Below are 18653 nucleotides of genomic sequence, written 5' to 3'. Positions count from 1 at the left end.
CCAATGTTCCTTCCTTGTGCAGGCGGGATTCCTGGAATCGGACCTGGGGGTATTCTTTGGCTTTAGTCATCCCGGCCTATCAGGCTGACAGGGAGGGGGCGCTAAAGTCATACCTCAGGTCATCCTGGGTTGCCTCAGCCTCTTTCCTTGCCCACTCCCACCCCAGGCTCAAAACAAATCTGGGGGGCTTCCCTGGTGGCGCAGTGGTTGAGAGTCCGCCTGCCGATGCAGGGGACACGGGTTCGTGCCCCGATCCGGGAAGATCCCACATGCCGCGGAGCGGCTGCGCCCGTGAGCCGTGGCCGCTGAGCCTGCGCGTCCGGAGCCTGTGCTCCGCAACGGGAGAGGCCACAACAGTGAGAGGCCCGTGTACCGCAAAAAAAAAAAAAAAAAAATCTGGAGGAGACTTTTAGGAGAAAACAATCTGAACCCCACCCCGCCCCGCCCCGCATCTAGTACCTCCGGGCCCGGCAGGACCTATTGGCAGTGCGGCGAGGTGGGAAAAGGCAGCGATCCGCTGCGGTCCTGTCCAAGCTGGAAGCAAGGAAAGGACTGGAGAAGATGAGGAGAGAGTTGGGACCTGGCTGGCCAAGTCCTGAGCTCGGGTCCCGGCCTGGGATCTCCGGAGTTGCGTCCCTCCGGCCATAAATATCGTTCCCGGACTGGCGCGCCCCCGTGTGGTTTTAGAGGAGCCATGCTTGCGGAGCTGATTCCAGATGAGGATGTTGCCAAATCAAGTGGCAAGGTTCCATGGAGTTCAGGGGTGACTCTCGCCTCGTAAATGTAGGATTTTCAGCCAAAAATACGGGATCCCAGTCGGAAGAGTGGGATCCCCATAGGCTCTGTCAGAAGTTTAAAGGCGTTAGTGGGTCCTGGAAGGGTTTACTTTGGGTATAACCAGATAGGGATGAGTCCAGGGCCAGGACTGTGGGTAGGGGGGCTTCTCCTCGATGCATCTGGCTGACAATCGGCATATGAGGGGAGAGTGTGAACCCGCCGCACCAGGACACAGGGACACAAAACAGTTACAAGAAAAAGATATTCAGAGACAGAAGACAGACCAGTAGGGGCACGTCCCTGCAGCCCCTTTGTCACTCCAATACACTGGTCAGTTCCTCCTCTTCCCTCCTACTCTCGCGCCCATTGGTCCAGGAAGTATGGAAGTGTGGGGAGTTGCCATGACAACTAGGTCGTCTAAACCCCTTCGCATCTTTGTGTCAAAATGGGAAGAGGAGGGGTGTGACAGGCAGAGAATGAGGGGATGAAGCGGGGCAATGAAAGATAATGTTCATTCCCTCCCCAGCTCATTTTTCAAAAACCGCGGGTGCCCCCTTCCCCACCGGAAATTCAGAAAATATTCCCAGAGAAGGCTGTGAGGGAGAGTCCGTGCCGCCCCTCCCCCCCGGCCCCGCCCCGCCCGAGTCTGGGAATTTGGGGGGCGGGTGCTTCAGGCGCTGAGGCCAGGGTGAGTTCCCCTCGTGTGGCCGGGAGAAGACGGGAAGCGGACCGAGGCTCTATTGCCTGAGATCCTGGTCCTATGGGTCCGGCCCTCCCGCGCCGCCCACGCAGGGCCCACTCCGTTGGGGGCGGAGATCAGAACGCCCCGGGCCTTGGGGGCGGAGCTTGACCTCTGTGCTCACCGCAGGACCATGAACAGATGCCCCCGCAGGTTCCGGAGCCCGTTGGGGCAGGCAGCGCGATCCCTCTACCAGCTGGTGACTGGGTCGCTGTCGCCAGGTATGAGGAAGGGAGGAAAGGGCTGGACCCCTCAAAAAGTAAGCGAAGTGGGATAGGAGCCTTACAGAGGTGGGGAGAGAAAGGGCCCCTCACAGAGATGGAAGGGGCAGGATCCTTCAAAGAAAAGAGTTTAAAAGGCAAGACTCCAACAGAAGTGGAGCTTGGGATAGGGTCCCTTAAAGAGAAGGTGAAGGACATAGGGGTCTTCAAAGAGGAAAGGAGAAGGGGCATCATCGTCCCTCACAATGGTGGAAGAGGGGGCAGGGCTCCTTACTGAGAGCAGAGGTGGGGGCCTCAACAAGGTGGATGTAAGGGGCAAGGCCCCTCACAGGGATGAAGGGAGGAAGCTTGCAGCAGAGCAGGGAAAAGGCAAAGCTCTTTACTGAATTGCTTAGTTTAATGGGATCTTAAGATGACTAGGGGCAGTGTGCAGAAGGAAAAAATCCTGAGGTGGGACTGGACAAACATGAACTCAGCTAGTGAGTTTATGCATGATGGATGGATAGACTTGTGCGGCATAAGGATTGTATGTCACCGTTTTGTCTATCTCTGGGAGTCTGTATTAAGGGGGTTTGTGCCTCAATGGGGTTGTGATCACTGGGGCTGTGCACCCCTAGGGTTACGTATCCCTGGAATTCTGTGACACTAAGACTGCATGTACCTGGAGTTCTATGCTTTAGAGTTGGGTTGGGGGTTCCTGAGTCACACTAAGTTAGCTGTATAGACTTCATAACGTTGTACCTTGGTGTGGGATTTGTTCAATTTATGACATGGATTGTGGGTGTCATATCATGGCACTGCTGAGATTATGCACACCTCCACTTGGGTTTCCTTAGAGCTGCCTGGGCAGGGCCCACAGAACCCAGCAACTCCTCCCCACCTGACCTGGGGAGACCAAAACATCCTAGCCTGGTGGCATTCTGGGATCTGTAGTTCTCTGGCTGTCTGCACAGTATCCCCTTGAGCCCCTAGAGTATAAGCAGGCCTCTCCTTACAATGTGCTCCCAGAAGGAGAGGAGATGGGGCTGAGCCAAAGCCATGCTTGGATGTCTCTTGGGAAGCATGTGTCCTCCAAGCCCCCTGCTTAGGCCTGTCTCAAGTGACAAATGGCTGGAGCCAGGCGGGGCCAGCTCTCAATCATAGCAGGCATGACTTCCAGGCCCTAAAATAGCCCCAGGGCCTAAGGAGATCATTAATTACCTGATGCAGCTGGGGGCTGCTCTGTCTTCTGGCCTGGTTGGGGATGGAGTGGGGCTGGAGGGCTGACAGAAGGGTCTTTACTGGTTGGGTTCTTCACTAGGGGAGCAAGGGCAGACGGGAAAGTGGGACAGTTACATACTATGGGCCCCCTTCATTAGGCAGTATTTCTCTGGGTTTGAACTTCGGGAGGTAAATAACTAAATGATAGGTGTATCTCCGTGGTGAGATTTGAGGGATCTAAGGGAGGGCTCACTTAATGCTTCAAGATAGTTTTCCCTTCAGCCTTCACTATGCCTGAAGTATTTTCATTAAGACTTCACTCCTCTGGGTGAAGAGCAAGGTGGCACAGGGATGCTTGGGGAGGACAGACCTGGGCAACTTTCTCACAGAGCCCAGAGACTTGAGAGGTCTCTGAGTGGGGGTGGGGGGTGGGGAGAGAGCCTGAAAAACAACTTGCTCTTTCACTTCTATCAGATCCTCTCACCAGAGGCCTGGTTGATTTAGGACCTTGAGTCCTGTGAGGCTGGGTCAAGGTCTCTGAAGGTTGAGGGTGAGGGTGAGAGAAGGAAGAGGAGGATCTGCAGACAGGGCAACCGGCTAAACGGTTGTCAATCTGTCCATCTGTGAATCAGCAGCAGAGAGCAAGGAGATGCTGCTGTTCTGCCTCTTTCCAATCAAATAGCCTGGCTTGGCATTCAAGGCTCCATGGAATCTGCCCCTTTCTGGTCTTATCACTCATATCTACCCCAATACCAACTAAGCTGCAGTCACTCAGGATTCCTTGACACCTCCACACACGTTGGAGAGACAGCCTGAGGGAGCTGGCAGATCACTGGTTCTGGTTCAAGTCTCCATCTATCCTTTATCATCTGTGTTATCTTGGGACAATCACTTCTCTGAGCTTCAGTTCCTTCATCTGCAAAATGGGTATACTGCTACTCAATCTGACCATTTCAGCTGTAAACACAGGAATAATAGACCCTACCCCTCAGGTCTATTATGAGGACTAAATTAGATAACATGTGTAAAGTATCAAGGACACAAAACATGCTCAATAAATGTTGGTCCCTTTGTTAAGGCAGACTGTTGACAGTTTAGCCATCCTTTAAGAACCAGCTCAAAAAATACCCTCTCCAGGTTTTTCCTGGGCTCCCAGTTAGAAGACTAGAGCTCATTTCATGGCCTGCTTTGAACAGTTCCTACCACATAGTAGGCACACAACAAATATTTTTTGAATGAGTAGATACCTTATAGTTCTGTCAGTGGGCTGTCTCTCCCTGCCCAGGAGAGCCAGAACCCTGTTTGGTTCACCTTTGTTCCACAGGCACCAGCTCAGAGCCTGGCATTCAATTTGTATAGGTGCAATTTTTTAACATCTTTGCCCTCTAGGAGCTTGGAATCTAATTGAGGAAACAGGACTGATCCAGAAAGACCTGAGTTCAAATTTGCAACATCTCCTCTTAGCTAGGTGACCTTGAGCAAGTTCCTTTACCTTTCTGGGCCTCATTTACCTCATCAGTGAAATGGGCACAATACTTTTCACTCTGCCTACCTCATGGGGTTGTCATGAGAAGACATGGAAATAACAGTGTTTGTGGAAATGCTTTGTAAATTGCTAAGATATGTAAGGGGGGAATATAATATTATTAATAGTGGCAGTAAACAATTATAAGCAATTACTCTGTGCTAGGAATTATTCTAACAGCTTTCCGTGTATTAGTTCATTTAGGAGGGCCTAGCAACCATATGAGGTAGGAAACCGTGGCACAGAGAGATTAAGAACTTTCCCAGTTAATTCCAAGGGGCAGAGCTGGGATTTGAACCCAGGGAGTCTGGCACCCTGGCCCACACTGTTACCTACCATGCTATGCTGCCTCCTTTTACTGTTCCCACTGATAACATTACAGACTTAGGTGCTGAGTTTTGAGGGCCCAATGGGCTACCGTAGAATTTCAGGTAGCTGGGAGCCTGCTGAGGGCTGGAGGCTCTGAAGGGAAGGGAATTTAAGCTGTCTCTAAAGGACAGGTAAGAACTGTAGGATAGGAGAGCAAAAGGGAGTTCATTCCAGGCAGAGGGAGTAGCAGGAGCAAAGCCACAGAGATAGCACTGGGTTTGGTGTGTTTGGGGGACAGTGAGGAGGCGAAACTGGCTCAAAAAAATGTATCTGCCGATGAGGGTGCGGGAAGGGTATTAAATCCCAGGCATGGATTTTGGACGGTGAGAGGGAGATGCTTGCTCATTTCATCTGTAAACCTGTAACCTCCAAAGGTGTGAGAAGCCAAAAACAGTCCCTGAGTTGACTTCTTCCTGGGGGAGAGAGGGGGGACAAGCAGAGGACCAAGCCTGCCGGAGGCATACCCTCCTTCCTAAGGATGTTGGAAGGGTCGGTGGAGAGGGAAGGGGTAAGATACGGTGTGAGATGAATGCCTGACCCCCCAGTGGTGGCCATGTAGAACTGCAGATCCGTGAACCTCAAATGAAGCAGTAGGGACTAGCCCCCATCCCCACCCCCACCCCACAATTGAGGCTGAAACACATCCCAGAGCTGGACGAGGTGGCAAGGGTCCCTTGGGTTAATCCCCCTAAACTGGGCCTCCTGTGTGAGCAAGCCGTCTATGAAAGGAGCCAGTGTAGCGTGGTGGTTTAGAGCACAGGCTGAGTCAGGCTGGGTTAAAATTGAGCTCTGACACTTATTGATCTTGGAGATTTTCTTAAGCTACTTTTGTCTAGTTTTCCTACCCATAACGTGGGGATAACAGTACCTCCTTCACAGGCTTATTGTGAAAATTCAATGTGATAATGTCTGTAAGCACATAGCACATTATCTAGCACATACTGAGTGCTCAATCCCTAGCCAGCTGTGGCAGTAACCCAGAGGCTCTTATCTTCTGGCTCCCTGGTTCTGCAAGCCTCTCCCCACCCCACTACAGACACCACCGCCGCCATCACCACCACTTTGAGGGAGACTGGAAGACGGGGGAGGGGCTCCAGGAATACAGCGGGGCTGTGTGGCTCCCTTGGAAGGTTCAGATTTCCCTCCTACTCTGGGTTTCTCCATCAGCTCAGTAAAGATTCCCAAAGAACAGGGAGGGTTTTGGCAGCTCCTGGGTGAGGCCCCTGCCAGGTGGAAAGGAAGAGCACATCCCTCCTCTCCCAAGGAGCTTGATTCTCTGGGTCCCAAAGGCAGCTGCAATAAGTCCCCTCCCCAAAGGGTCATGATAGGGCTAAGGGGCTGTTTCCTGCCCAGGCTACTGGACCTAATCCTCCCTCCCTTGGGCCTCAGTTTCCCTGTGGCCTGTGGGAAGAGAGTGCTTCCCGCCTCTCAGTCTCCATGACAACCGCAATCGATGGTGGTGGTGTCCTCCTGACTGGAGAGGTCACCACCTTCTCCTCCCTTATATTCTCATACACTTTCATGCAGATACAATTACACAACCACCATAGACCCATACTCCTAATTATATGACACATCCATACTACCAATCTTCAGACCCACATGCCACAACCTGCTAAAATACAGATACCTCACACCCCATACACACTCAGAAATACTCCAATACACTCTCACACACACACCCCACAGACACCCAGGTTACATACCCATATACACCACACACACCGCTAAGACAGGTGCACAATCATGTGTAAACACACACACAGACACACGTAAGAGGAGGTACACATACTCTCCATACACATACAGGAATATACACACAAGAAAACACTCAGACACCCATAACATATTCTGACTCACACATCTATTACTTATGCATGGGCAGCTCCTAGTTTCACACACACACACACCCTGCCCTTCCCTGCCTTCTCTCTAAGCACAGGTCTTCCCTCTGCCCCCTCTCTTTGGTACAGAGTAGCCACAGGCTGTCTGAGGGAAGCTGTCTCAGGGGCAGAGGCAGGGCACTGCCCCCCTTCTGTGGTCTGGCCTGGCCCATAGCCTTCACACCAAAAGCTCTGGAGGAGATACCAATCCATAGGCAGGAGTGGCCCCGTGAAGAGGAAGAGGCTGTGGCTTGGAGGCTGTGGCTGGGAGGCCTGTGGGGAGGCGGGGGGAGGGGGAGAGGGAGGAGATCCGGGGAGCGAGAGGGGGAGGGAGACTGCGGGCAGTCCTACTCAGGCTAGGGAGCCTGAGGGGGAGGAAGTGTGAGAAGGGAGGGCCAGCCTCAGCCTGTGGGGCCATGCCCCCGGCCCACCATGAACCTGGAAGGGCTGGAGATGGTCGCTGTGCTTGTGGTCCTCGCCCTGTTTGTCAAGGTGCTGGAGCAGTTTGGCCTCTTTGAGCCTGTCTCCTTGGAAGGTAACCCAGGTGTCTGGGCATGTCTGGCCCGCTGGCTAGAAGGACAGTGGCCCGCAGGGTTGGGGAGAAGATTACTCTGACTTTATGACTGGGGTGAGGGCTGCAGGGGTAAGCAGGTTAGTGAGGGGATGGGACATCCGGGGGAGGGGAGTTGGGGGAACAGGACATCTGGGAGAGGCAAAGAGGGGGACTCAAGGAGTGGACCTGGGGGAGGCGAGGAGGGAATCTGGGGGATTGGGTGTCTGAGGGAGGTGAGAGAGGGCCAGGAGCCAGGGAGGTGATGAGGGGGTACAGCATGGGGGGACTGGGATTGAGGATAAGGGGAAACTGGGGGGAATGAGGAAAAGTCTGGAGACAGGCAGGGGTATCTGGAATAGAGGAAGGAGGTTCCAGGGGTCCTGAGATAACACCAGACTTCTGGGGAGTCCCTTTTGGGGCCAGGGACCCACAACGGCTCTGAAGATGTGTGTGACTCACCACACCTCCATCCTTGCAGGTGTGGGTTACAGGGTGTGTGTGGACTCAGTGTGTGAGAGATACAGGGGGTGTGGCTGTGTGTTCATGTGTGTGAGAAAGGACAAAACGTATGACTACTTGAGCCTGTGTATGTGACAGGGGTGTGATTTACTGTGTCTGAGTGACAGAGTGTGTCGCTTTATGAGATGGCAGATGTGACTGTGCCTGAGGGGCATGGAGTGTGTGGCTGAGCCTCTTTGGGCATCTGATTGTGTGTGTGGCTATTCCCAGAGTTCCCTGATGTTATACCAGCTCCATACCCAAGGTTAGGGATGGGGTGGGTTCTGGAGGGACAGGAGTGGGATCACGGTGAATGAGACATTCATAGACAAATCTGGTAGGACAGTGAGGGGTGGATCGGATCAGGGACCCTGCCTCCCAAGCCGCCTTGCCTCTCCCAGGTCCTCTCAGGATCTAAGGGCAGAATGGGCTCCAGAGTCTAGAGTGGGAAGTGGGAAGGCAATTCTCCACCCAACCCGAAAGTCAGGTGGGGAGAGTGATACTGGAGGTAGAGAGAGGAACATGTTCTGCCTCCCCAGGGAGTTTTAGCCTCTCCCTCTTCTTCATGCCGAGACCTGTGCAGCTCCATAGCATGGCTACAGGAAAACAGGCAAGAACCATGATAAGAGGACTGCAGGGTAGACACCTGGGAGAACTGAAAAAATGTGAAAGGAGCTAGGGAAGAAGGTCCGTGAATTGCCTGCTCTAGAATTCCGTAAGAGCAGAAAACTCCTAGTCTACCCTCCATCCTCTACTGCATTTATTGGGGTGGGGTGGGGTGGGTCGCAGGGATTGGTCCTAGATGAACTGGGATTCATCCAGTCCTGAAAAGATGAAGTCAGTCGGGCTCTAACTTTCCATCCCCTTTAGACTATTGGTGGGAAGGGGGGAGGCATCCTGTCTGCTGAAGGCACCCCCTTTCTCTTCCCACCTTCAGAGGAGCCAAGAGGAGACTGAGTCCTTGGAGCAGGCAGGGGACCAGATGGGGGGATGTGTGAAGAGGGGGAGGTTGGGAGAGGCGGGGGGAGCCAACCCCCAGTCCAGAGGCTACTACACCACCAGAGGCCCCAGGCACAATCGGCTTCGGGAAACCAAAGTCCAGGCTAATGGAGCCCTGGGCCAGAGGCCAGGCCGCCATCGATCCCTCACCCAGCTCACTGCCTCCCTCCCACCTCTCCATAGCTCCTGGGGAGAGAGGACAAATGGGAGGGAGAGGAGGTGCTGACTTCAAGCAGTTCCCTTCTGGGAGCACAGCATCTTCCTGAGGGTGGAGCCGGCTTGGAAGGCAGGGCCTGCAAGGGAGCTGGGGTGCCAATCTACAACTAAAGGAAATTGGGCCCCTCCAGGAATGGACTGAGGCCAGCTTCAGTCAGTATGCCAGGTCCAGTGAGCTCTGGCCCTCGAGTCTGGAGGTGGGTGCAGCCAGGAGATAGATACACAACAGGAACTTGGAGGGTCTCCCTGGGATACAATTAGAGCCGTAGGACACATGTGTAAATAAGAGGAAGTGAGGGGAACTGTGATCAGTGGGCTCTGGGTAGTCCCACATTACAACAAAATACTCATCTCCAAGGTCTGTCATTGCCTGAAAGTTTGCTATCATTTCACCTTCAAAGAGTAAGCCATACTGGAAAAGACTGGGAAGGGACACACTTTTAGGGTGGATGAGTTCTCTGAGAACTCTGTTCTGCTGGCGGGAAGATTCTAGGTGCCTTGGAATGAGGGGTTATAGGCAAGAAAGGTGGGGGTGTACCCAGGGCAAATGCAGGTTCTGTGGGTGAGGTGCAGTCTTAGGTATCTGGGTGCCATGGGCACCTAGGTCACAATATGATATGGGCATGTGTGTGGTGACCTTGATATGTCATGGTGACCACACTGTGATGTGATGTCCCAGGGTCATTGTGTGTTCTTGTGTGGTTTGATCGTGCTGTGTGTAAGATGGCCTGTATGGTTCCTAATGTATGTCTGTCATGTTTTTCCCAGGTCAGTCACATTTGTATATGTTTGTATTAAGAAGTACTAGGTCAAAGTGTGTATGTCTGTGTGTGTGTGTGCATGTGTTGGGAGGCCACTGGGTATGAATGAGGTACTAGGTATCAAGCGGTCCTTGTGTGGCATCCATCACTCTGATTTATCATACTATGTATACACACCTGTCACTGTGTGTGTGTGAGAGAGGCAGGCAGCCCCCTGGTTGGACATCACCCTCAGAGGTCCAGCTGTAGCACTGGAGCCAAGGACACTGGGTCAACAAAGACTGAGGCCAATGCTACTTCCTCCCCCCACCCCCGGCCACCTCGCTGTTCCCAGCTGTGTCCCTTTATACAAGGTGCGGAGCCACCTTGGTGGACTTTCCATGCCTGTGAAACCCACTGGACTCCCCTAACCGGCCCCAGCTACTCTCACCATTACCCACCCCCCATATTCCCCCAACACCCGCCCCCAGCCAGGGTTGATTTGTGATGGTGGGGAGGGTACAAGGAACAGAGGGACAGTGGGGTTAATGTACCTTCCTGGGGTCTTCTCTCTTCCCAGGCCACCCTCCAGGGCCCACTAAAAAAGCGCTGAAGCAGCGGTTCCTCAAGCTGCTGCCTTGCTGCGGGCCCCAAGCCCTGCCCTCAGTCAGTGAAAGCAAGTGCCTCTCCTGTGCTTCCGGGGGCGGGGCCCGTATGTGTCGGGGTGTGACCGGTGTGAGGGGAGCCGGCCTGCGTGAGTGTGTGTGGGCGTGACCAATGTGGCGGAGGTGGGCTGGGCACTGACTAACCAGGAGTGTGAGGGGGCGTAGCTACGCAGCGCAGAGCGGACTGTGTGGGCGTGGTCAGTTTGGAGGCGGGGCCTGAGTGTGTGGGCCATCTGGGTGTAAGAAATGGGCAGGATCTGGGTGTTTGGGCGTGGTCAGTGTGACAGGCTGAGGCCACTCTGAGCCTGTGTGAGCGTGACCAGTGTGGCAGGGGTGGGACCAGGCGGCTGTGAGGGTCTGTGCGTGGCTTAGCTGGGGTTAGTGTCTGGCCGCCCTCCCCGCCCCTGGGCATGTTTTGGGCCTTGAGATGTAGGTCATCAATGTCTTGACTAGATAGATGCAAGTGTAATGATGGAGCCCGCCTTCCTCCAGATGCCAGGATACCTGAGTTTCCTAGTACCAGCCTGGTCCCCAGTTGAGTGACCTCGCTTTGTCTGTAGGCCTCAGTTTCCTCATTTGGGCTTTGCCCACCTCACAGGATTATACATACTGCATCTTTGCAAGCTATAAAGGCCCGGTTTTGAGAAGGTCGTTGTGTTTGATTCTGCTGGGTCCCACAATGGGGGTCGATTCGGAAAAAGGGCAGGGGGATGTGCGCGGGGTCCGATTCGTGTGTGTCTGTGCTCATTCGTTACGTGTGCCTCTGTGCGCGTGGGGGGCTGGGGTGTGTGCACTGTAACACGCAGGTCTGTGAGATTTGCTGTGAGTGTGAGGGGCGAGGTGTGTGCAGCTGGCCGGGTCCTCCGCTTTCTCGGTGACAGTTCGCTCCCTTCAGCATTAGCCGCCCCAGCCTCCCTCCGCCCCCACAGACCCCGCCCGCTGGACCCAGGTGAATTACTCTCCTGGTGGGGGCGGGGGCGGGGGACTTCGGGAGCCTGGGGTGGGGGCACCTGCCTGGGGAATGGATGTTGGGAACAGGGGCGGGGCTGATACGGGGCCAGGGGTGGTGGCCTTCTCTAAGGCACACTAGTGCTGTGGCAGGAGTGGGGTGTGGAGGGGGCTTGGCTGGAGCTGGGCGGGGCATGGCTCGGGCATGGCTGGGATAGGCGGGGCTTGGCTGGAGGGAAGGATCTGGGCGGGGCAAGGGTGAGACCGGGCGGATCTGAGTTGGTAAGGGGAGGCCCAGAGCTCGAACCCTCAGAAGCCCCCTCTCCAACCCAATTTTCCTACTCCTGGCCTTCTGGGACAAAGACTGGGCTGGGGGCCTTCCCCTCCAACCATGGATCAAGGGCCCAGGGGCCAGCGCTGACTCAGACCCCGGGCTCTGGGGCCAGGCCTGGCCTTGGCCTGGGCCCGCTGATATACCTCGAAGCCGACCAGCATCTTCTTGGCTCTGGGTCCGGGGAACTGGCAGGCTGGTCTCCGGCGTCGGATATGGGGGGGATGGATGGTTCAGTGATTTTGAAGAGGGGTCGTGGGGGACAGGCCTGAGGCGCGGCTGTCCCCCCCAACCGCCCCCACCCCGCAGACAGCGTGGAGGATGAGTTTGAACTGTCCACCGTGTGTCACCGGCCCGAGGGTCTGGAGCAGCTGCAGGAGCAAACCAAGTTCACGCGCAAAGAGCTACAGGTCCTGTACCGGGGTTTCAAAAACGTGAGTGCAAAGCAGAACCAAACTGGGGAGGGGCAGGGCCTATCCAGGACTTTTCTGAAAGGTTGGCCTGGAGGCTTTGAGGAGTGACAGGGGAGGGGAGGAGAAGGGACAGCTCCCCTTCCACCACAGACCAAACTTCTAGGTTCCTGCTGGTTTGAGAAGGGGCGGAGCCTGTAGATTGGTCTGTCAGTTCTGTGTTTTTTATTTGTGCGCTTGGGAGAAGTCTTTCCTCCAGGAGAAGAGCTATATGGTGAGCCCCCTGGAGACACGAAGATTTCCCCTCTCTCTGGGAGTCTCTGGACAGGGAGGGTTGGGTGGGAACCTGGGGGGTGAGGGGCGGTGAGTGGAAGGGGGTTTTGTCTCTTCCTTCAGTCTGGTTTCCTTCCCTACGCTACCCCCAGGAATGTCCCAGCGGAATTGTCAATGAGGAGAACTTCAAGCAGATTTATTCTCAGTTCTTTCCTCAAGGAGGTGAGGGGACAAGTCCTGAGAAGAAGCAGCTGTCCATCTCTAGGCTGACTTGGGGAGAGGGCTGGAAATGCCAAGTGAATGGGGTTTGAGGAGCCCCACAGAGGTAGGGAGGTAGGAAGTCCTCTCCTGTCTGGAAGCCAAGCTTACTCATCCACACTTATCCTGCAGACTCCAGCACATATGCCACTTTTCTCTTCAATGCCTTTGACACCAACCATGATGGCTCAGTCAGTTTTGAGGTGAGCTGGAGACTGTGGGCCAGGGAAGCATGTTTCCTGGGGCTTCAGGGCCAGGCCAGACCCAGAGAGAGGGTTGGGTGAAAGGTATCAGAAGACCCATTTTCCCCTGCCTCCTTCCTAGGACTTTGTGGCTGGTTTGTCAGTGATTCTTCGGGGAACCACAGATGACAGGCTGAACTGGGCTTTCAACCTGTATGACCTCAACAAGGATGGCTGCATCACCAAGGAGGTACAAGGCAACTGAACAGCTGGAGGGGTTGTATGTGTGTGGGGAGGTGTAAAGGGCCCATAGGAGGGAAATGTGACCCACATATACATCACCAGCAAGGGGTGGGGTCTGCCCTAGGCTCTAGGCCTTCTAGTTTGGAGGCTGGAGGCTCTGAGGAGGGATCCTCTTCTCTCTCGGCCTAACAGGAAATGCTTGATATCATGAAGTCCATCTATGACATGATGGGCAAGTATACATATCCTGCACTCCGGGAGGAGGCCCCAAGGGAACACGTGGAGAGCTTCTTCCAGGTGCCTGGGACTGGGTAGGCTGGGTTTTAGAGTGAAGGGAAGGAGGTGAGGTCGCAGAAGGGAACTTACCCCAGTTCTGCCTGCCTCTCTCTTGTCATCCCTTCTGTTTTCCCTACCTGACTACTTTTTTGCAGAAGATGGACAGGAACAAAGATGGCGTGGTGACTATTGAGGAATTCATTGAATCTTGTCAAAAGGTACAGGGCCCTGCCCTCTACATTTCCCTGGTTTGGACTCAGGGCCTGATTCAATTATGTAAGAGAAGGCTCCTTTGGGCAGAGTACTATTTCCCTAACTCACCGCTACCTCTGAATCTTTTTCCTTCATAACTTGGGGAGGCCTGTCCCTTCGCCACCTCTCTGGGTGTCTCCTTCCTCACTGCCTCTCTCTGTCTCTGAATGTCCCCATTTCTGAGTCAGTGTCCTTCTCCCTGTCTCTGATAAGCTCTTTTTCTTTCTCTCCAATCTGCCTCTCTCCCACCATGGCTACAGGACGAGAACATCATGAGGTCCATGCAGCTCTTTGACAATGTCATCTAGCTCCCCAGGAGAGGGGGGTCAGTTGTCCTGGGGGGACCATGCTGTAGCCCTAGTCCAGGTGGACCTCACCCTTCTCTTCCCAGGTCTGTCCTCATCCTAGCTCTACCCTGGGGGCTATAGGAATCCAAGAGCCTGGGGATTCAGTGGTTCAGATTGCTGGAGCTGAGGGGGCTATAGAGTGGGCAGAGTGTATCTGTGGGGTGTTCCCAACTCCCAACAGCTCCCCCTTCCTGTCTGAAACTCAGTGCTGAGGGTGCCCCTGCTACAGGAATTGAGTGGTCCTCCCCCTTCCACTCCCACTTGAGAAACCACAATGCTAGACAAAATGTCTCCTGCTATGGTGCTTCCCCCATCCCTGATCTCATAACCATTTCCCCTAAGACCCCCTTAACAGAAAGGCTGTTCTGTCATTGGCACTGACTGGCCTTTCAGACCAGGGCCTTTGAGAGCCCTGTAGGAGGTGGACAAGAATGTAGAGGGAGTAATCTTGGGCCTGAGCCAGTGCTTAGGTCCTAGGAGGTAGCTGGGTTAGAGAACAGAAGGGCCTGGGGATTATCAGTGAGAGCATGCCAGGCTATAGCTTTCAGCTCTACAGGTCTGCCATTCAAAGCTGTCAGAATATGAATTTCCAGGCTCTTCAGAAGACCTTGTTTCCTTGGAAATACCCCAGAAAATTTCCAAGTATCCCAGGAGAGTCTGGGATCCTGGTGTTTGGCTCATTCCCTCCTCTCCTCCCTTCCTGTTTGTGTAGTGGTGGTGGCAGCGGGGGGAAGATAGGTGGGAGCTGTCTTGGCTGATACCTGCCAAAGTTTCAGCTTACCCTCTCTGATGGCTACAACTTAAGTTTTCATTTGCCATTTCCTCTCGACTTGGAGGCACAGAGTAAGTCAGGGACAACACAGTGGATGCCTTAGAAGAAAAAGGAAGGAAGGAGGCGGGCATAGATTTGAACCCAGTGTGGGGGCATTTATTAGACTCTGTGATATACCCAGGCTCTATTCCTGCCCCCCGACATAGCCTCCTAATTGCCCACCCAGAGTCTCCTCTTGCTCTATTCAATCTACCCAGAGATGCCCCTGAGCACACCTTGAAGGCAGGAACATTAGGACCCAGGTCCCACCTCACTGTCAGCACCCCTGCCGTGCCGCCACCCCTTAATATATCTGCTTGTCCCGTTTAGCTCACTCTCCCAGTCAGCTGTGATCTGAGGGGAGGGTCCCCAGGGAGCCCCCTTTCCTATCAGAACACTGTTGACTGCTTTGCATTTTTGGTTCCTCTGTAATTTTTGTAAAATAAGAAGTACACCGGATCCAATAAAACACAATGGCTATGCACAGGCTCTGTCTGCCTTTTTGTCTCTCCTACCCCGCACATAACTCACAACCCGTAATTCATACAGCCTTTTGGATTCCAGAGAAAATGCTTCCTTTCCTATAGTATGGCCAACCCTTGGCAGGAGATCAAGACACAGGTTCTGGAAGGGTTGGAAACCTACTGGACCTCAGAGAGGCCCCCGAATCTCCCTCCCACATCCTTAGAGGAGACAAGGAAGAGAAAGGTGATTGATGTCCTGAAGACTATGCCAAGCAAGCTGTCTTTTGGCTAAACATTCTTACAAGTCAAATCCAGAATTTCTAATTTACAGACATCTTCGTTAATTTCAAAGTGTTTTCTTTTGAGAGGGGAATTCCCTTTAGTTTCTAATGAAAGTTCCTTTGTATAAACATCCCAACCTTGCCTCTAGTACGGAGGTACATTTGTGTCTATACTGCAGCCAAGAATGATGGGGGAGCAGATGAAGTGGACCCAGGGCAGGTCACCGTGGAGCAGGTGACACAAAGGGTAATAGAAACTTCCTGTGCGGGGTGGGAACCTTTCTTTGTTCTGCTCCTGGAGAGGGGCTGCCAATGGTAAGTTCCTCTCATCCTTTCTCTAGGGCACCATTATGTGGTGATTAAGCTTCACTATCCATAGGAGGGGGATCAGGCCTTCTCTCCCAACACTGTACATGTTGACAAGGTCAAGGGAAGGGTATGGGTGTCCAAGAAACAAAAACTTACTTCCAGAGTCCATCATTTTGTCATCTGGTTTCACTGCTCACATCATCACACAACTGTCTGCTCCTTAGGTCCTTGGGTTTCTTTGGGTCACAACCCCTCTGAAGGATCTAATTAAAGTTGTGGGCCCACTGTCTAGAAAGAAAAAAAAAACCCAACACACTTTTCCATATATTTTTGTGTCTCTGAAGCCCATCCATGGGCCCTAAGTTAAGAACCTGTGATCTAGTCTACCTCTCAGCCTTCCATTGTACAGAAGAAGAAAAAGGCCCAAAGAGAGGAGAGGACTTGCTCAAGGTCACCTGGTGAATTTATACGAGGATTGATACGTGATTGATACTACTAGACGCAATCCCCCAAGTCTCTGTTCAGGGTGGCATTGGGGCACAGTAAAAATTTGTGTGTGAAAGATGGATGCTGTGCATGTCATGCATAATCCGGACAAGGTGACACTGTGACAGGCTCTCATGTTGCCCTATACTTTTCCTTCATGGCACTTCTCAGTTTGTAACTGTATATTTAAGTATATTTATTTGAGTGATTGTCTTTTTCGATACACTAAGCTCCTGAGGGCTCCTTGAATACCCAGACTAGGTTTTTTTTCCCCTCCCCATCCTATCCTGGGGCCTGGCACATAATAGGCATTCCATAATTGTATGAATAACTGTAAGATTTGGATAAGTGGACATGGTGAGTGTATGTATATAACTGGGTTAGGTATGGAGACAGTCTATATTTTAGGGTAGATCCAAGCTTAAGGGAAATTGAAGTCTGAAGCTGAGAATTTCTAGGAAATGAGAAGTACCCCAGAATTTCTAGGAAATCAGAAAAAAACAGGAGGTTGGCATTCTGATCATTTTTTTCTGGCCACTGGTTGGATTCTGAATGTTGTTAGCTGCCCCATCTCAAAACACTCTTCTTTATTGCCTTCCAGTATTTCATACTCTCCTGGTTTTCCTTTTACCTTTCTGGCCATCCCTTCTCATCCCTCCCTTGATGATTCATCTTTCTCAACTGGAATATTAAACATTGGGCCCCACAGCTGAGACCTGAGCCTCTTTTCCATATCACATCCAATCCCATGGCTTTAAACACTATCTGTATGCAGGCGACTCCCAAGTTTTTATCCCCAGAATTCTCCTCTGAGTTCCAAGACCCATATATCCAATTGCCTGTTTGATGTATCCATGTGGATCTGTAATGGTCATACTTAACATGTTCAAAATGGAGCTTTGATTCATGCCTTCCCAGTCCTCGCCATCTCAATAAACCAACTACCTAGTTGCTCAGGTCAAAATGTAAGAGTCTTCCTTTCTTCCTCTCACTCACTCTTCCTCTACTCCCCTTTAATTCATCACCAATCCTGGGGAATTCCCTGGGGGTGGGGGTCCAGTGGTTAGGACTTGGTGCTTTCACTGCCCAGGGCCAGGTTCAATCCCTGGATCCCTGGTTGGGGAACTAAGATCCTGCAAGCTGTGTGGTGGGGCTGGAGAAAAAAAAAAAATCACTAATTCCGCCATCAAAGGTGCACCATCTCTCTCCATTGCTGTTCCTAGTCTAAGCCACTATCATTGCTTAACTAGATTATTACTTATTCATCCATCTGAAGAAGACCCTTCCTTGCTGTGGTTACTCTTCATCATATCACTAGATTTCCTTCCTTCATAGCACTTATCACAAACTGAGTTCCTGTGTGTGTACTGAATTTGTTACTGTTTCCACAAGCAGAATGTAAGCTCTGTGAGAGCAGGACCCTATCTTGTTCATTCCTCAAATGTTTATCGTAGGCCTACTAGGCTCTGATTCCTGTTGTAGGTGCTGGGCGGGTGGAGGTGTGGTACAGAGTGAAAGTGTGTGGCAAGAATTGCCCTTCAAGTTTGAGAACTACAGATACGGAAGGTGCATCTTGCCTGGGTCATAGACCCTAGAGTGTTGGCTATGGAGAGTAGATGAAATTGTGGCTGATGACTTGCTAGAAGTTGCCACAGTGTAAAGTGTGAAGCAGAGAGGAGAGTGTCATGAGACTGAGGGCTGGGGTCGGCTGGAATGACAGCTCCCAAATCCCCCAAAGGACCACAATATCCAGTGAAGCTGCTATGGCCCCCAACTGTCATCACAGGAGGTCCCCTAAGAAAATACTTGCTCCTAACCACCATCTTAACACTCCATGATTAAAAAGAAGAGGGACTATAAGAGTCCATGGAGCTACAAGTTGGGCTACCGCTGGAGGAGTCTAATATGAGATTCAAGTGGAAGATGGACAATGCTAAGTCTTAATAATCAGAATGAGACTGAGATGCTTATTTCACATTTATACCTCACATGTAGCCACAGATCTCTCAGCCAACAAGTGCATTATGACAGAACCAAAGGGAGCCCTGAGAACATATAGCAAGGGGACCCAAGCCCATCTAGGGCCCAGGGAAGGCTTCCACAAGGAAATGATGTTTATGCTGAAGCCCAAGGGGTCCCACTTCTCCTTTACACACACTTCATACTCCCCATTCCCAAACAGGCCAGGCCTTTTCGCCCCTTCCTACATTTGTACTCTACTTGCCTAAAGTGCTCTCTTCTCTTCCCCCCTATTCAACCTGGCTAACTCCTATTTAACCTTTATGACCCAGCTCGAAAGTGAAGCCATGGCCGCTGCCTCTCCCCAAAGGAAGATGAAGTCGGTCCCTCCTCTGAACTCCCACAACACTTGGGTACACCGTGTGGGTATTATGTGTG

At 52.5% G+C, this 18653-nt stretch overlaps 1 protein-coding gene across 2 annotated transcripts; it reads left to right on the top strand.

Annotated features, from left to right (window-relative positions):
- Nucleotides 1-1570: 1570 nt before the first annotated feature.
- KCNIP2 (potassium voltage-gated channel interacting protein 2) lies at nt 1571-15189 on the top strand. Of its 2 annotated transcripts, none has more exons than XM_060126176.1 (8): nt 1571-1737; nt 11974-12098; nt 12500-12569; nt 12738-12808; nt 12930-13037; nt 13223-13327; nt 13462-13524; nt 13819-15189. In XM_060126176.1, exons 1-8 carry the CDS (start codon nt 1650-1652, stop codon nt 13864-13866), a joined length of 678 nt encoding a protein of 225 aa, XP_059982159.1. In that variant the 5' UTR covers nt 1571-1649; the 3' UTR covers nt 13867-15189. The 2 variants fall into 2 exon arrangements, with proteins under 2 accessions (XP_059982159.1, XP_059982158.1); XM_060126175.1 differs by lacking the exon at nt 1571-1737 and adding an exon at nt 7095-7249.
- Nucleotides 15190-18653: the final 3464 nt, after the last annotated feature.

Source organism: Lagenorhynchus albirostris, chromosome 16 (genome assembly GCF_949774975.1).
Source record: "Lagenorhynchus albirostris chromosome 16, mLagAlb1.1, whole genome shotgun sequence".
In the NCBI taxonomy this organism is placed as follows: domain Eukaryota; kingdom Metazoa; phylum Chordata; class Mammalia; order Artiodactyla; family Delphinidae; genus Lagenorhynchus; species Lagenorhynchus albirostris.
The sequence above is the reverse complement of the archived record's forward strand: the minus strand, read 5'-3'. Positions and strand labels throughout refer to the sequence as shown.

What these genes read in the sequence shown, in the direction of transcription:
- KCNIP2 (XM_060126175.1), top strand. Translation starts at nt 7,147, where the DNA reads ATGAACCTGGAAGGGCTGGAGATGGTCGCTGTGCTTGTGGTCCTCGCC. An exon ending in TGAGCCTGTCTCCTTGGAAG is followed by an intron (nt 7,250 to 11,973) that starts GTAACCCAGGTG and finishes CCCACCCCGCAG; the next exon opens with ACAGCGTGGAGGATGAGTTT. An exon ending in ACGTGGAGAGCTTCTTCCAG is followed by an intron (nt 13,328 to 13,461) that starts GTGCCTGGGACT and finishes ACTTTTTTGCAG; the next exon opens with AAGATGGACAGGAACAAAGA.